The 16,348-nt window shown below is 37.3% G+C and overlaps 1 protein-coding gene across 8 annotated transcripts in view; it reads left to right on the top strand.

Annotated features, from left to right (window-relative positions):
• The window catches only part of Mapkap1 (MAPK associated protein 1), a 231,391-nt gene that overhangs the window by 15,777 nt on the left and 199,266 nt on the right, over nucleotides 1–16,348 (top strand). For 5 of the 8 annotated variants that reach the window (XM_040286329.2, XM_040286328.2, XM_005320968.3 and 2 more), the window contains exon 2: nucleotides 15,030–15,357. The exons of 1 other annotated variant lie outside the window; for it this stretch is intronic. In XM_040286329.2, coding sequence (XP_040142263.1) covers nucleotides 15,099–15,357 — 259 coding nt within the window. In that variant the 5' untranslated portion in view covers nucleotides 15,030–15,098. Of the gene's footprint in view, nucleotides 1–710; nucleotides 781–7,474; nucleotides 7,635–15,029; nucleotides 15,358–16,348 lie in introns of those variants that run through there. 2 more of the 8 variants (XM_078048219.1, XM_040286327.2) reach the window with 2 other exon arrangements.

Genomic DNA, 16,348 nt, shown 5'->3' with positions numbered 1-16,348 from the left:
CTACCACTGAGCCCACACCCAGCCCTGTTTTAAACCTTTTATATAAATGAAATCATACAATATATATGGACTTTTATCTGGCTTCTTTTGCCAAGCAAAATATTTTCATGGTCCATGTATATTGTAACATATATCAGTACTACTTCTTTCCTGTTTTGTTTTTTTAATTTATTTTATACGTGGTGCATGAGAATCGAACCCAGTGCCTCACACATGCTAGGCAAGCACTCTATCACTGAGCCCTAACCCCAACCCCAGTACTTCTTTCCTTTTTATTGCCAAATAATATTGAGAGTGTAATACCACATTTTTTGTTTATCCACTCATCAGTCGCTGGACATTTGGGTTATTCCCACCTTCTGCGTTAGGAATAATGGCTACTGTAAACATGCACACTTTTTTTCTGTGAACATGAGTTTTCAGTTCTGGGTATTTATCTAGAACAGGAATTGCTGGTTCCTGTGGCCTTTCTGTTTTTATAAACACTTTGGAACTGCCAAACTGTTTCCCATGGCAGCTGCATCATTGCATCTCCTCAATGGTGCACATGGTGGAGCTCCTTTTTGTTTCTACTTTCCTTAGGCTCTGAACTGACTCTGATCTGGCCTGGAGCCAACTCTAGGTTCAAGGAGTTCCGTGAGCCTTTTGTTTTATTAGATGAGAAAGCTTCCTGTTTTCTTTTTTTTTATATATATTTATTTTTTTTTTAGTTTTCGGCAGACACAACATCTTTCTTTGTGTGTGGTGCAGAGAATCGAACCTGGGCCTCACGCATGCCAGGTGAGCGTGCTACCGCTTGAGCCACATCCCCAGCCCAGCTTCCTGTTTTCTCTGTTCGTCAGGTTCATTTCACAAGCATATGTGTACTGGGCATTATATGTTGGGTGTTAGTGAAAGGAAGTCAGGGGTCAGAGTGCTTTCCTCTGAAGGACTTCATAGTCCAGTGGATCATAACTTTAAAATTTAGGTAAAGATTGACTTGTTTTGTTTAGTAGCTTCTGCGTTTTCTTATTACCTTTTAACTATTGCTGTTCCTTGGGTGTTCATTGCTTGCATACTGGGCAAGCTCATTTATATCCATAGCTTCATCTGTCACTTGTGTATTGATGTTTTTAAGATGTTCTCAGCTAGCCAATCCTTAAAAAACAAATGCCAAATGTCTTCTTTGATATAAGGAGAGCAAGTAAGAACAGAGCAGGGAGGAAGAGCATGAGGAAAAGACTAACATTATACAGAGACGAGTGGTGGGAGGGAAAGGGAGAGAGAAGGGAAACTGTATGGAAATGGAAGGAGACCCTCATTGTTACACATAATGACATATAAGAGATGATGAGGGGAAAGGGGAAAAAAAAACAAGGGAGAGAATTGAACAACAGCTGATGGGGTAGAGAGGGAAGATGGGAGGGAAGGGGAGGAGGGATAGTAGGGGATAGGAAAGGTAGCAGAATACAACAGTCACTAATATGGCATTATGGAAAAATGTGAATGTGTAACTGATGTGATTCTGCAACTTGTTTTTGGGGTAAAAATGGGAGTTCATAATCCACTTGAATCAAATGTATGAAAGATGATATGTCATGAGTTATGTAATATTTTGAACAACCAATAATAAAAAAAAAAGAGTTATATTCTGGCTCCAAAAAAAAAAAAAAAAAAAAAAAAGATTTTCTCAGCTTTCTCCTGAGCTATCAAGTTTGTGTTTTGATAGACCTCTATTTGGATAATACATGGATATTCCAAGTTCAATGTAACTGAAAAATAACTCCTTATCTCCACTATACCTGTAATGGAAGTGTTCCTACTTTTGAGTTCGCAGTTTCATTTGTTGGCACTATTGTGCAAACCTTCACGACCAAATTCTACCATTTTTTATCTCTTAAATGTTTCTTGCCTATTGGATTTACAGAACCATCTTTCACAGCTTTACTTCAGATTTCATCATCTCTTCCTTGGGCTTCGTAACCCATCTTCTGTCTTGTCTATCAAATTAATCTTCCACACAACTCTCTAAAGTGGCTATCTAATCAGCAACTTTGAACTTTAGGTGTTCGCTGTTTCTTACTTTAGTGCCATGCTGTCTTGATTGCTGCCCTCTCTTCCAGCCTTCCAGTAAACTTAGACCATGGAATGATAGCAGTAATAGTTAATAGCAAACATTGTATAATGAGTATAGGTGGCATAGTAAGTACTTAACATATATCAATTCATTCAGTCTCCATAACAATCTATGAGGTAGGCACCAAAATTATTTCCTTGAGGATGAGGAAATGGAGATACAGAAGTTGTTACTCTTTCTAGGCCCCACAATGAGTGGCTGTGTCCAGATTTGAACCCCAGTGATCTGATGCTTGGTTGTTCTCTGCTTCTCCTGTCTGCCCTTTCTTCGCCTTTCCCATTCCCTTGTCTTCTCCAACTACAAAGGATCCTCTCTGCTTCGGCAATAACTCATGGATGGGCTTGTGTTAATTTGCAACTTATAGGACAGAACTGGAGTGAGATTTATTGTAAACACTTCTATCAAGGACCCAGCGTTATAGATTATTTCAATACTAGTTCTTTTTTTTGCACTGTAATTTTTTGTCAGTATTGGGGATCGAACCCAGGGATACTTTACCACTGAGCTACATCACCTTTCTTATTTTTTTATTTTGAGGTAGAATATTATTAAGTTGGCTACACTAACTTTGAACTTGTCATCCTCCTGACAGTGTCCAGAATTGCTGGGATAACAAGTATGTGCTGCTGAACCTGGCTCTGGCTCTTTTTCATATTCTTTAGGCGAGTTGGAAGTGACTACCTCCCTTATCTTGGTCTTTTTTTTTAGTTGTAGATGGATACAATAACTTATTTATTTATATATTTTTATGTGGTGCTGAAGAATAAACCCAGTGCCTCACACGTGCTAGACAAGTGCTGTATCACTGAGCCACAGCCTTATCTTGGTCTTATTCATCTCTATGAAGCCTGTCTTGAGTATCCAGTTTCATTTAGGCATTTTTCCTTTGCATTTCCATAGTATGTTGGATCCTCTATTGCTCTCATTCTTTATTGTGACCATTTATATTCTTGACTTTTCTCCCCTGCTTGACTCCCCTCTTGGGGATAGGGACTTTGACTTAGTACTTTACTTCAGACTTGCAGTATGTAGTGAGTATTCATTCTTGCTGGATGAACAGATAAATCTATTTGTGTTCTCATGTGGACTAGTGCGAGCAGTGGGATAGGAAGATTGTGATGAAGTGGACTGAAAGTGGAATGTGAGGCACAGTGTTCAAAGTGCTTTGGAGAAAGAAGCATTCAGAACTAGTCTGCCTGAAACTTATCCTGGCCCTGCCTCTTCCTTGTGTGGCCTTTTGCAGATCTATCCTCATTTTACTGATTTGTAAAACCTGAACAATAATAGAATCTACATTATAGTTCTCTAAATGATAGAAATGGTCAGACCATGCAATTAGGTCTCTGGTAATTGGGGAATAGGAATTCAGGGTTCCTGAATGGTCCTTGTAATAAACTGTTTTTTTAAAATGATGCTGTGGTTAACCTAGAGCCAGTTAAGAGGAAGCAACTCTATTGAATTCTTTCAGTTGTGCTAGCAAACTTTAAATACTGAGAAGGCAATAAACGAAAAAGAAATTTTAAACTATATTCTAAACCAGCACCACGAATACTCCCATCCTACCCCACTTTGGAAAATTATGGCACAGCTTCTTGGAAACAAGAAAGATTCATTTGTTTTTCTATTCATTCCACACTGAGCTCTTATTGGATGTCATCCATATTCTACTAGAAACTGTCAACATAGTGATAAATAAGACAGCCAGTGTCCTTAAGGAATTTAGAATATAGAAAAGAAAACCAACACATAAACAGATTATTATTAAAAAGGGAAAAAAAGTAGTGTGATTAGCTTGTTCTTTCATTCATCCATTGATTCATTCACTCCTTAATATAGCAACCAGGGAGATCTTTTTAAATGTGAGTTAGATCATGTCACTGTTTTCCTCACAATTCTCTAGTGACCCCCATGTTTGCCAGCCTCAAAATGGCTTACAAGCCCCTCCCAGGTTGCCTGCTTTTCCAGACTGGATCCTCTGCTGCTTGCTTTCTTGTGGGGGAACTTCTTGCTGATTATTGAGCAGTGAGGGGCCTGCTTCTCTCTCCCACAAGCTGTGTCCACACAGCTTGCTCTCACCTCTTTCATGTTTTAAGTTTAGTGTTCCCAAAGGAGGACTGGCTTTTCAGACCATGGGATAAGTTTGAGGGAATGCAGCTTGTCAGTAGCAGTTTGAGCTTTGATTTTCCTTAGGATAGTTAAAATTTTGGAAAACGTATTAGGAGTTGATCCTAGGAGTTGATTACATTTTAGAAGTTTTGAGCATAGATTTTAGTAGCATTTTAAAGTCCTGTGCCTTAGTTTTAGTAAAAATGAAACAGCTCCAAAGGAGTTGGAAATTACCACAAATTTAGTGACTTCAAACCACACATTAAGAGTTCTCAATTTCAGAATTATTGATATTGACATTTTGGGGATTATAACTCTCTGTTGTGGGTCCTGTGTTTTGCATTATACCTTGTTTAACAACATCCCTGTGCTGTGCAAGGTAATCACTGTAATCACAGTGACTTGGGAGACTGAGGCAGGAAGATTGCAATTTTGGAGGCTAGTGAAACCCTGTCTTGGAACTAAAAATGGGCTGGGGATATAGCTTCAAGTACCTGGATTAAATTCCTAATACTGAAAAAAGAAAAGAGATTCATTCAACTAATGAATGAAGGTAGAAATAAAATTCTTTTAAAACAGTTTGAACTTTGGGAATTGATGAAGGATTTGCAGAGGTTGAGATACTTGAGTTGGACTTGGAAGATGAGGACAAGTGTTAGAGGAGAAGGACACATCTCACAAAAAGGTCAATCTTTGCCAAAGGCCAGAATGTGGCAGAAATTGTCCTGGAAGTCATGGATAGCGGGCCGAGCAGGTGAGTGACACTGGATTGCAGAGAGCCTTACAGTGTTGTATGTGTAAGGTTTTAGTTTTGTTTTCACTTTCTCTTGCTGCATAAGAAGTTACCACAAACATACTCAGCTTAAATGGTATAAGATTTTGGTTTCACAGCAAATTAGAAGTCAAGGCTTTAGCTGGATTCCCTTCTCCTGGTCTCAAAGGGATGAAATTGAGGTATTAGCTGGTTATGGATTCATCTCGGAGCTTAATTAGAAAAAGAACTTCCAGCCTGTCTCAGATGGTTATAAAATTCTTTACCTTGTGACTGTGTGACTGAGGTGTCCCTTTTCTCACTAGTTCATGGTTAGGAACTATTCTCAGCTCTTACAAACTGCCCTCAGTCCTTGCCATGTATAGTTTTTTTTTTTTTTTTTAACTTGACTCACTTCTTCAAGGAGAATCTCTCCGGCTTTGAATTTTCAGTCTCTTTTTTTCAGTTGGCTAAGATGGAGTCACAGTGAAATATCATCAAGACAGTGACTGTCCTATCATCTTTGCCATATTCTGTTGGCTATAAACAAGGAAGTTCCCATCCACACTCAAGAGGGGATAACACAGAGGGATAGATGTTGACACCAAGCGCAAGAAACTCTGGAGCTGTTTTAAAATTCTGTCTACCATATTCACTTTCAGCACCATGAAGGCAGTGGCCAACTCTTTTTTTTTTCCCCCTCTTAGCACTCTTATCTCTGGTATCTGACATATAGGAAGTGTTTTATGAATATTTGTCAAATGAAATCTCTGGATGAGAATTTGGCAGGCATTCGAGTGCTATTTACAGTTTAAGTTCCTAAACCTGTAATTTCACATCGAAAAAGATGTTGAATAATTTGACATTATTCATATTTTTTCTGTTAAAATTTTGGTTTTTTTAGTTGTAGTTGGACACAATACCTTTATTTTATTTTTATGTGGTGAGGCTCGAACCCAGCGCCCCACACATGATAGGTGAGCTCTCTACTGCTGAGCCACAACCCAGCCCCTTATTCATAATTTCACATCAAAAAACATGTATGAATAATTTGCCATTATTCGTAGTCTTCACTTGAGGTAAAACTATAAACATTTTTACCTGAGTTATTAAAGTAAAACCCGAAATTGTTTATTTTCACAAGTGTCATTCAAACCTGCTATTCCAGAGAGACAACACCCATTGAAAAATAATTTAGGGCTATATTGCATCAAATTGGCACTTCTAACAGCTAGAGATGTTGGCAGGTTTGGGATTTTAGGGATGGTGTCTGAAGTTTCACAGTTATTGCTAGATAAAAAATGTTATTTCAAAACTCTTTGAAAATACCAATTACAGGCTGGGGTTGTGGCTCAGTGGTAGAGTGCTTGCCTAGCATGTGTGAGGCACTGGGTTCGATTCTCAGCACCACATAGATAAATGAATGAAAAAAATGAATAAATGAATAAAGGCCCATCAACATCTAAAAAAAATACCAATTGCATTAAAGCAGCTGAATAATATTCTAGTCTAACTTGTGCTTAGAACTTTATATATTTAGTGAGATTAATACGTACATTCTTTATCTTTGTCATAGGAAACATTTTGAACAAAATTTAGATTTTGAGTGGTCCATTGATAAAGTGCCATTTCATCATTACAAAATCATTTATTTCTGACTTCAAAGTCTGTTTTTCCACAAGACTCTTACCATTCAAACTGGAGTTGGGAGAATCCCTGTCTGTGTTATAGGGTATTAGAAGCCACAAGAGTAAGCATTTGCCTATAATCCCAGTGGCTCCGGAGCCTGAATCACGAGGATTTCAAATTTAAAGCCAATCTTAGTGAGGCCCTAAACAACTTAGCAAGACCTTGTCTCAAAATAAAATATTTAAAAAAGGGTTGGGGGCTGGGGTTGTAGCTCTATGGCAGAGTGCTCACCTTGCATGTGGAAGGCCCTGGGTTTGATCCTCAGCACCACATAAAAATGAAATAATGGTATTATGTCCATCTACAACTAAAAAAAAATCAATAAAAAAGGGCTGGGGATATGACTCAGTGGTTAAGTGCCTCTGAGTTTAATCTGGGGTATTAAAAAAAAATGGTGAGCAATGCCCATTTTCCCAGAGTATCAATTTTTAGTGGTATTTTTTTCGTATATAAAACAACCACAGATATAGGATATTATGGGATAGAATGCAAAATATGAATTCTAACCATAAATTTCTTATGGCATGCTGCCATAGGTTCCTCCCCAGGTCTTCTTAATGCCCTTCTGATCTATCTGTGGAGAAGTTTGAGAGGCACTGTACTTACTATACCAGGCTCTCTTTCAACTGGACCTTGACAGGTGTTAAAGTTCAGGTGGTTAGTGGTAATAAGGCAAGAAAATCAAGAATGTGGTCCCTTTGTTGGAGTGAGACATTTGACGTAGGAGACCTTACCTCTGATAGATTGGTGGGAGGTGGGGAAGGGCTAGCTGGTCCCAGATGGCCATAATCATTTATTGGAGGCCTCAACAGGACAGATGGAGTGACTGAGATGGCTGAGCCACTGCCCGTGTGGTCTTTTATTCCACATCTTATGAGTTGGAAGCTTTCCAAGGTCACAGAAGTATCAAGTCCTCTTCAGGGCGAGGTTCAGAAGTTCCACTGCATACACTTGGTGAAAACAAAGCACAAGGTGAGCCCAGAGTCAAGGGAAGGGGAAATAGGCTCCACTCCTTTTTGGGAGGAACTTGAAAGACACTTACCATGTGCCCTTAGGCAAGTTTCTTAACTCCTTTAAACTTTAGTTTAAAAAAATAAAAATAAATAAAATGAGGGTAGGAGGATTGCAAATTTGAGGCTAGCCTGGGTAATTTAGCAACCCTGTCTCAAAGAGTAAAATGAGTTGGGTATGTATAGTTTAGTGATAGAGCATGGGTTCAATCCCCACCCTACCCCCCCCCCCCAAAAAAAAAAAACCTCACAAAGGCTCAGGGTGATTAGTGTGGCTGGCTCAGTGTAAGAGCTCAGGAAATACGTTCCTATTCTCCTTGTGTTTCTAAGGAGAGGCTGTTATCCTTAAAATGTCATCACCATCTTTCCTGAAGCTCTCTTTACTTTCACTTCTCTTGGAAAACATACTTAGTGTCTCTTTTAGAGGTAGATGTACCTTGCCTTCTGTTGCTGTTCTGTATGTTTGTGACGTAGCCATTCTGCTGAACTGCCTGGAGAGGGGCAGACCAAGATTCACATATTTTTGTAGGGTTCCTAGGACCTCCCATTCAAATGATGCTTAGTGAATGGATCTCATTCAAAGGAAGATATATGCATTTATTTTCTCTTGTCTTAATTTAGTAATTATTTTTAATCATATGGAGTTAAAAATGTGAAAGGAAAAAATAAACTCTCCAGATATATTGTCTCACTATTTGCTGTTTCATGATTAGGCCTATTCACATGGAGAAAATTTTAATTCCCAGAACAGTTAGTGGAAAAAAAAAAAGACCAGCTTTTATTTTAGTAGTCTGAAAAAATAAATGAAGGTTTAATTTAGAGTTAAATTGAAAAGACAGAAAAAGGCAGTAAAGCGCATTTTATGTTAGTGGTTACTTTAATTATTTTTGAAGTCCAGGAAGAATGAATTCTGAACTTAAGATCAAATAATGTTGAAATATTAATAAAAAGAGGGTCTGTTGGTTACTATGAGTGGAAAACTTTGTATATAATAAAAATGTTGTTGCTGATCTACTTGTTATTATTCCTTGTGGGATATAAATCTGTGAGTGCTTCTGTAACAGTCTTAAGGCCTGCAGCAATCAGGTTTAACTTGGCCTAATGCTAACCATGGGAAGTCCGGGTACAGTGTGCAAAGGTGGTAAAAAACAAACAAACAAAAAAACAAAACAAAAAAAAACTTCGCATCTGCTGTTACATGTTGTTAACTCCCCTAGCAGACGTTAAATCATTTCAAGTACAATAATGGTGTGGGAGGTAAATTAACTAACCATTAACAATCTTATAAATACACAATTAACATGCCAACATTTATATGACACATTGATGGGGCAGCAGTAATTTTTGATTGGGATTTTGCAGACCTTTGAGAAGCCTCAGGCTGTTGCTTATTCAGACAAGTTTTCACAGGTGAGGGGGCTGGAAGTCTGCCTGGCAGAGGAAAGCCAGTGTGCAGTATTGAAAATATTTTAGAAGAGGAATTTCTTTCTAACTATTGGCTGAACTTGAGTATTTTCAATCATACTGCTGCCTGTCTCAGGTTCTTGGGAAGTAAAGGAGTTTAGGGAGGACTCATGATGGTATGTTATTTTAAAAAGATAAAAAATATTTCAGGTATGGATGGATTTGTAGTTAAAGTTGCATAAATCACTAGAGGATTTTAAAAAATGTGTTTAGAGGACTAAGGGTGTAGCTCAGTGTTAGAGTGCTTGCTTAGCATGCATGAGACCCTGGGTTCTATCAAGAGCACTGCAAACAAACAAAAAATATACTTAGACTTAACTGATTATTTAAATTAAATCCTTAGTCTGAGGCTGTAGCTCAGTGGTAAAGCACTTGTCTTGCATATGTAAGGCATTGAGTTTGATCCTCAGCACCACATAAAAATAAAATAAGGTATTGTGCTCATCTACAACAAAATATTTTTTAAAAAATAAGGTCTCTATGGTTTTAGGAAAGTAAATGATCTCTAAAATTCCTTTCATGTGTAAAGTTTTGTGATTTTTATTTTTTGAACAATTGTTTCATGTACTGCTTGCTTCTTATGGTTTCATGAGTCACTGAGTCACTGTCACCAAGTCACTGTGGAATTAGTAGAGGGGAGCTAAAAATCTTGTCTGCTGCAGAGCATATTTGCTCTCTCATGTCCTTTACAGGAATCCCTGGAAGGAATTTGTCTCAGGTCTCAGAGTCCAAAGAGTACAATAGGATCATTTTTATTGTGATTATTTGTTCCTTTTTGAGAGACTGAATACCATAGTGGTTAAGATCTCAAGCTCTTTAGATTTGGTTCTTACTTCGGTTGTCTGGCTTTGGGCAAGGTTCTTGACCTTTCTGTGTTTCAGTTTTTTTTTTTTTTCATTTGTAAAATGGGGATAAAAATAGTAACTAAATAGGGTTATCTTGAGGGTTATATGAATTAATTCATATACAAGGATAGAACAATTCTAGTTGTTTTCTTTTTTTTTGAACTAGGGATTGAACTCAGGGGTACTCAACCACTTAGCCATATCCTCAGCTCTTTTTATTTTTTTTATTTTGAGACAGTCTTGCTAAGTTGCTTAGGGGCTCATTGAATTGCTGAGGCTGATCTAAAATTTGTGATCCTTCTGCCTCATCCTCCCAAGACACTGGGATTACAGATATATAGCACCATGCTTGGCTTAGAACAATTCTAGTTTTTATAGTAAGTTAAGGTTAGCTGTTACAGTTGTATTTTGCTTCTGAGATTCTGCAGTTTACCTGTGGTAAATGTACAAGATCTTATGTCATGCCATGGTGTATGAATTTATCCTGAATTACTTCCTCTTTGCGACTTTCTCCAACTCTTTGTGTGTTTTACCATGTCATACTTTATATTTTTCTAGAAGCCATTGTAGATGAAGTTTGAGAGTTTGTGTGTACATGAAGTTGTTATTAAAAATTGTATTCAGCTAGAGATGGAGCTCAGGGGTAGAGTACTAGGCTAGTATGTGCAAGACTCTCAGTTTAAAATGCAGCACAGGAAAAAAAAATTGTATTTCAGACTTGATATCCAAAACCTACTAAAATTATTCTCAAGTTACCACATGTAGGTTGCATGTTCAAATGAAAGTGCAAAGTGGTAACAGTATCCAAAGTGCAGCTGGAACCACTATTAGCAGGTAGTAGGAACTTAGCAAATATTTGTTGAATATTGTCTTTTATAAGGAGATCCAGCCCAGTACATTAAAAATGATTGTTGTTTGAACATCTCTTACTATCTTCTCATTCTGCATGGATGTCCCTACTGCTTCCATTTTCAGTAAAACAAATCTTTATGCTTTAAAGAACCTGTAGTTAAAGAGTGGGAGAAAGAGGCTGGGGGAGTAGCTCAGTGATAGTGTGCATGTAGTGAGGTCTTGGTTTCCATCCTCAGCACTGTTAAAAAAAAAAAAAAAAAAAAAAAACAAGGAAGAAAGAAGCTGTAAAATAAGGAATCTTTGGGAAACTGACCTCATGGAGCTGGACATGATTGTCTCATGTTATAAGGTACATATGCCATGGGAAGTATGTATTTTACTTAGCATGATATTCTTTTTTTTTTAATATTTGTTTTTTAGTTGTAGTTAGACACAACACCTTTATTTCACTTGTTTATTTTTGTATGTGGTGCTGAGGATTGAACCCAGGGTCTCCCATGTGCAAGGTGAGCGCTCTACTGCTAAGCGCCCCCTCACAAGATATTCTTAAGGCTCATCCATGTTGAAGCGTATGTCAGAATTTCCTTCATTTTTAAGGCTGAATAATATTCTATCCTATGTTATATACCACATTTGTTTGTTTAACCAGCCTGTTATGTTTTTAATCATTGTTAAGTATTCTATTATGTGTATGTATCATAGTATATGTGCTGTTAGTGGATGTTTAGATTTTCATTACATATTGTAAACAATTCTGAGAAACATTTTTTGCACAATTATTTTCTTAAATTCTAAAAGTATGATTGCTCAAAGGGTGTTCATGTTTTTCATTTTGGTAAACATTGCCAAATTATTCTCTAAAAAATCCTAAGTTTTACTTGCTTTATAGTGCATATTTTTCTGAACTCCTGCCAATATTAGTCTTAAAAAATAATTTTGCTTTTTGTACAAGTGAACAGAGAACAAGTTGTTTCATTTGTATTCTGAATGTGTTTGTCTTAGAAATCAAGTATACCTTCAAATGATACTTGGCTGTTCTTAAGGAGATTTAAAAAAAATATTCTTTTGGTTCTGAAAAGCAGAGTTGTTGGAATAAGTTGATAATGTCCCAAGGTGACAATTTTGAAGGGCACATTGAAGAGAAGCTCTTGTATCTGTATTAATAAAAAAAGGCAATCCTTTCTTTATAATCACACTTAAACCTGACATGCTCATATATGACTTATCTCTACAACAAAATTGGATAGTTGTTGGAAGTTGGACAGCAACATGTATTGAATTCCTGCCATGTGTAAACACCTTTTGTCAGAAGGGATGTGGTGTGATGGCCCCTGTCCTTGTGGAACTTATAGTCTTAAGTCTTCAAGAACACGGAACAGGAGGTGGAAAGTGACACACAAAATGGCACATTTCCCAGGGCCGCCTGTGAGAGTTCTCTATTAAAACTGGTGTGGAAGGAATGATTGAGTGAATCCTACAGATTCCTCTATGTACAAAGTGATAGTATTTAATAGAGAAGATCTCTGCTGATCTTAGGGTGTTTTGAGGCCTCTCTTCTGTAAGGATAAAGATGGGGAGCAGGTGTGTGCCTTTAGAGGTATTTGCCCATTCTTCTTTCTAAGCTGGGATGAAGCAGATTAATTTTGCTGAAAAATATTTTATTGAAGGTACTTAAGCGTCCTTTAAGTGTCCTTTTGCTTTGCCCTTTGTCATTTGACTTTTCAGTGTCAGAACACCCTCCCAATGTATGGCTTCTTATTGAAGTCCTTGTTTTTGCAGGGGAGAACTATTCAGGATGAAGGTGGGAGCACCTGTTCCTCTGCTAGCAACCCATTGCCTTGCTTCCATGGAGGGAAGACAGTTTATTGTGGTTGCTACAGGAGGATGTTTGCAGCTCCGGCAGTTTGTGATCCTATCCCGTGAAAATGCTCTCATTTGGGGGTGTATACATTTCTTATGTTTATAGAAAAAGTTCTTATTTTTATAAGTGAAATTTAAAAGCTCCCTTTTAGATTTATAATTTTTGACTGCTCTACTTAAAATAGCACATTAATGGTTTTGAGACCAAATATTTCAGAACTTTACTTAAAAGATTAATATTAGGGATGTAGTTGGTCTATATTAGGGCATAAACTTTTGATTCAGGTATTTCTTCTTAGCCTTAGTGTAAATAAGTAGTTAATATATTTAAGGGAAAAAGTGAATAGTAGTGTAACTTACTTGATTTAGGGCTTCTCAGTAAAACATTCTTTAATCTCTATGTCTATAAGATCCACGAGTTAATGGCAGTAGAATGACGTGTTACTGGACAAAATTTTTGTAGACGGACGCAACACAATGCTTTTATTTTTTTTATGTGGTGCTGAGAATCGAACCTGGGTCCCGCCTGTGCTAGGCGAGCGCTCTACCGCTGAGCCACAATCCCAGCCTTGAACAAAATTTTTGGAAACCTCAATTAGCTGTAATGATTTGTTAAATAGGTTACCTCCTGTTTTTCATTTCTAGAAGACACAAATGACAAGAAAATCTGGTGTTATTGATATTTATTTTTTCTCTTTTTAAAATTTTTTTGTGGTGCTTCGGATTGAACCCAGGGCTTTGTGCATGCAAAGCAAGCACTCTGCTAACTGAGCTATATCTCCAGCCCCTTCTCTCTCTCTCTCTCTCTCTCTCTCTCTCTCTCTCTCTCTCTCTCTCTCTTTTTTTTTTTTTGCAGTACTGGGAATTAAACTCAGGGCCTGTGTATGGTAGGCAAGTGTTCTGTCATTCACCTACTGCCCCGGACCCAGTTATAGTTATTTCTAAAAATAAAAATCTTCATAGGATTGTTTCTAGGAACATTTTCAAACCAGCTTTCACATTCCTTGTATTTCAAGATCTAAACCATTTTGAAAGAGCAAGGAGGTGACTGAGGTAACCTGCAGTGTCTTCTATCACAAAAGAACCAGACTTATTTTATCTTCCATGAACTTATTGAAGATGGATGAAATATTGGTATATTTATGACTACCTTAAACAAGAATTAAATCTGAAAATAGTAGTGATCTTTTTGCCATCATCATCAACCTTATTAATAGCAGCCTATGTTTGCTTAATTATGTACTACCTACTTGTTCACTTTTCTGCATTTTTGCTTGTGTATCCTCTCTTACCTGGCACCTCCATTTTATAAATGAAGAACAAAAGGAGGCTCAAAAGTGTTAAATGTTTTGACTGAGATCACATTGCCAGCAACTGATAGGGCCAGGATTTGAACCCAGTGGGTCTCTAGGACCTAGTTCCTAACAGAAACAATGGTTCCGTTCTGTTTTGTGAGTATTCTCATTTAACCAAGGAGGTACCATCTACATTCCTAGAATAAACATCATTATAGTTTTAACAGGATTGAGGAAGCAGTTCTTATAATTAGGTTTCTAAAATAAGAAATTAATCTTATAGCAAGGCAGTTTTGATTAATAAGTTTTATTTTAAAAACACAGTACTGGGGCTGGGGATGTGGCTCAAGCAGTAGCGCGCTCGCCTGGCATGCGTGCGGCCCAGGTTCGATCCTCAGCACCACATACCAACAAAGATGTTGTGTCCACCGAGAACTAAAAAATAAATATTAAAAATTCTCTCTCCCTCTCTCTCTCTCCTCTCTCTCACTCTATCTTGAAAAAAAAAACACAGTACTGTCTTAAATTAAAAAAAAAGAAAATATGTTTATTGAACAAAATTACTTTGGTGGTACACCTTTGTCAAATCTCTGTGCCCTTTTAAACACTTCATAACCATAAGACAAAAGGGAAAATGTAAACTGATGAAATAAGTTTTATACTTAAGCACATCATTTGAGGAAAATATAGTTTGTTCCTTACAAAATAATGAGAAGGAATAGAAAAAGAAAGACTTGAACTTATTGTTTCAGCATTAGTTATGTGCTTTAAGTAGCCTGACTAAGAGGTTACTGTTATTTGTTTTGCAAGAGAGCAAGCCTTCCTCTCTGATACCACAGAGAGATTTCATTGACCAGAGCCATAGCCCCTAGTGCTTATAAGGATTTCCTTTCAGCTTAGACTTAATCCTTTTAAGCTCCTCGGTACAGGGATAAATGTTGATTTTCAAGGTAGCATTTTACCACATTGAATTTGTTTGAAAAATGATTCAGTCGTTTTCTGCCTTATTCTTAAATATTGCTGTGTACATCATGTTTCTAGGTAGGTGAGCTGGTGAAACAATATGAAGAGGAGAAAATAGCCTTTTAAGGAAATTGGCCCACAGAAAGGATGGCCTTCTTGGACAATCCAACTATCATTCTAGCTCATATTCGGCAGTCACATGTGACCAGTGATGACACAGGAATGTGTGAGATGGTTCTCATTGATCATGATGTTGACCTAGAGAAGATTCATCCTCCTTCAATGCCTGGAGACAGTGGGTCAGAAATTCAGGGAAGCAATGGCGAGACTCAGGGCTATGTATACGCCCAGTCAGTCGATATTACCTCAAGTTGGGACTTTGGTATTAGAAGACGCTCAAACACAGGTAAACCTTAATTTTATTTCCAGTCATGTCTTCTGAGCTTTAAATTAGTGAACAGTCGTATGGAATAATGCATTATATTGGAAGGGGGGAGTTTCTGTGTGATAAGAGGAACACGCATGTGTCAGACTAAGAACGAGTCTTAAGTAACATCTCCATCTCTTTGAGTATGAATGGAGAGGTCCTCTGGAGTGATGTAATTAGAAGGAAGGAGACAGAAAAGGTATTGGTGGAAAGTGGGTAGGGGAGACATGCTGGATGTTATTTTCTAAAAAGTCATCATGTATAAATGGAGCCAGACCTGTTCTGAGTGTCTTTTCAGAACAACACTAGTCCCAGTAGATAGACTCCCTGGAGGCAGATTTCAGGTTGATACAATAAAGAACCTTTAACACAGACAGCTGACTAGCCAAGGAGTATAAGGTATGGCTCCAGACAGTTGTTATCTATGGAGGAATTGTTGAGGGGGGGGCTGTTGGGGAGTGGCAGAGACAGCTCTTTATTTGTTAGGGTTGGTCCTAATAGGAATTCCCACTTTGGGTGTGAGATTAGAAAAGGTGCCTCTGTTTTTGATTCTTTATCTTTATTGACCACTAACCTTGATCTTTGTGGTTTGAAAATGCTCAACTTTGGTATATATATTGTTATCTTTTAAACGGTTTTTCATTGCCTGTTTTCTAGTTTGAAATTTTTTTCCTTTCACAGGGAATATGATGAACCAAGGCCTTTAATTAGATAAATTATTTAGAATACATATTGTAGTTCTGAAATAATAGGATATTCTAGGAGATAATTATTATTTTTTAGATCATCAGAAAATATAATCTCCAAATCAGCAATAGTAACCTGCTAATGCCCTATGATTGTGACAGAAGTCAAACTACAAGACTGAAAATATTCATGTATTTATTTTTCATGATCTGGATATAAAATATTACATAAAGGAGTATTATAGGTAGAACCAGATACAATTATAGTGAAAAGCACATTAAGG

The sequence above is a fragment of the Ictidomys tridecemlineatus genome, chromosome 4 (assembly GCF_052094955.1).
Source record: "Ictidomys tridecemlineatus isolate mIctTri1 chromosome 4, mIctTri1.hap1, whole genome shotgun sequence".
NCBI classification, from domain to species: domain Eukaryota; kingdom Metazoa; phylum Chordata; class Mammalia; order Rodentia; family Sciuridae; genus Ictidomys; species Ictidomys tridecemlineatus.
The sequence above is the reverse complement of the archived record's forward strand: the minus strand, read 5'-3'. Positions and strand labels throughout refer to the sequence as shown.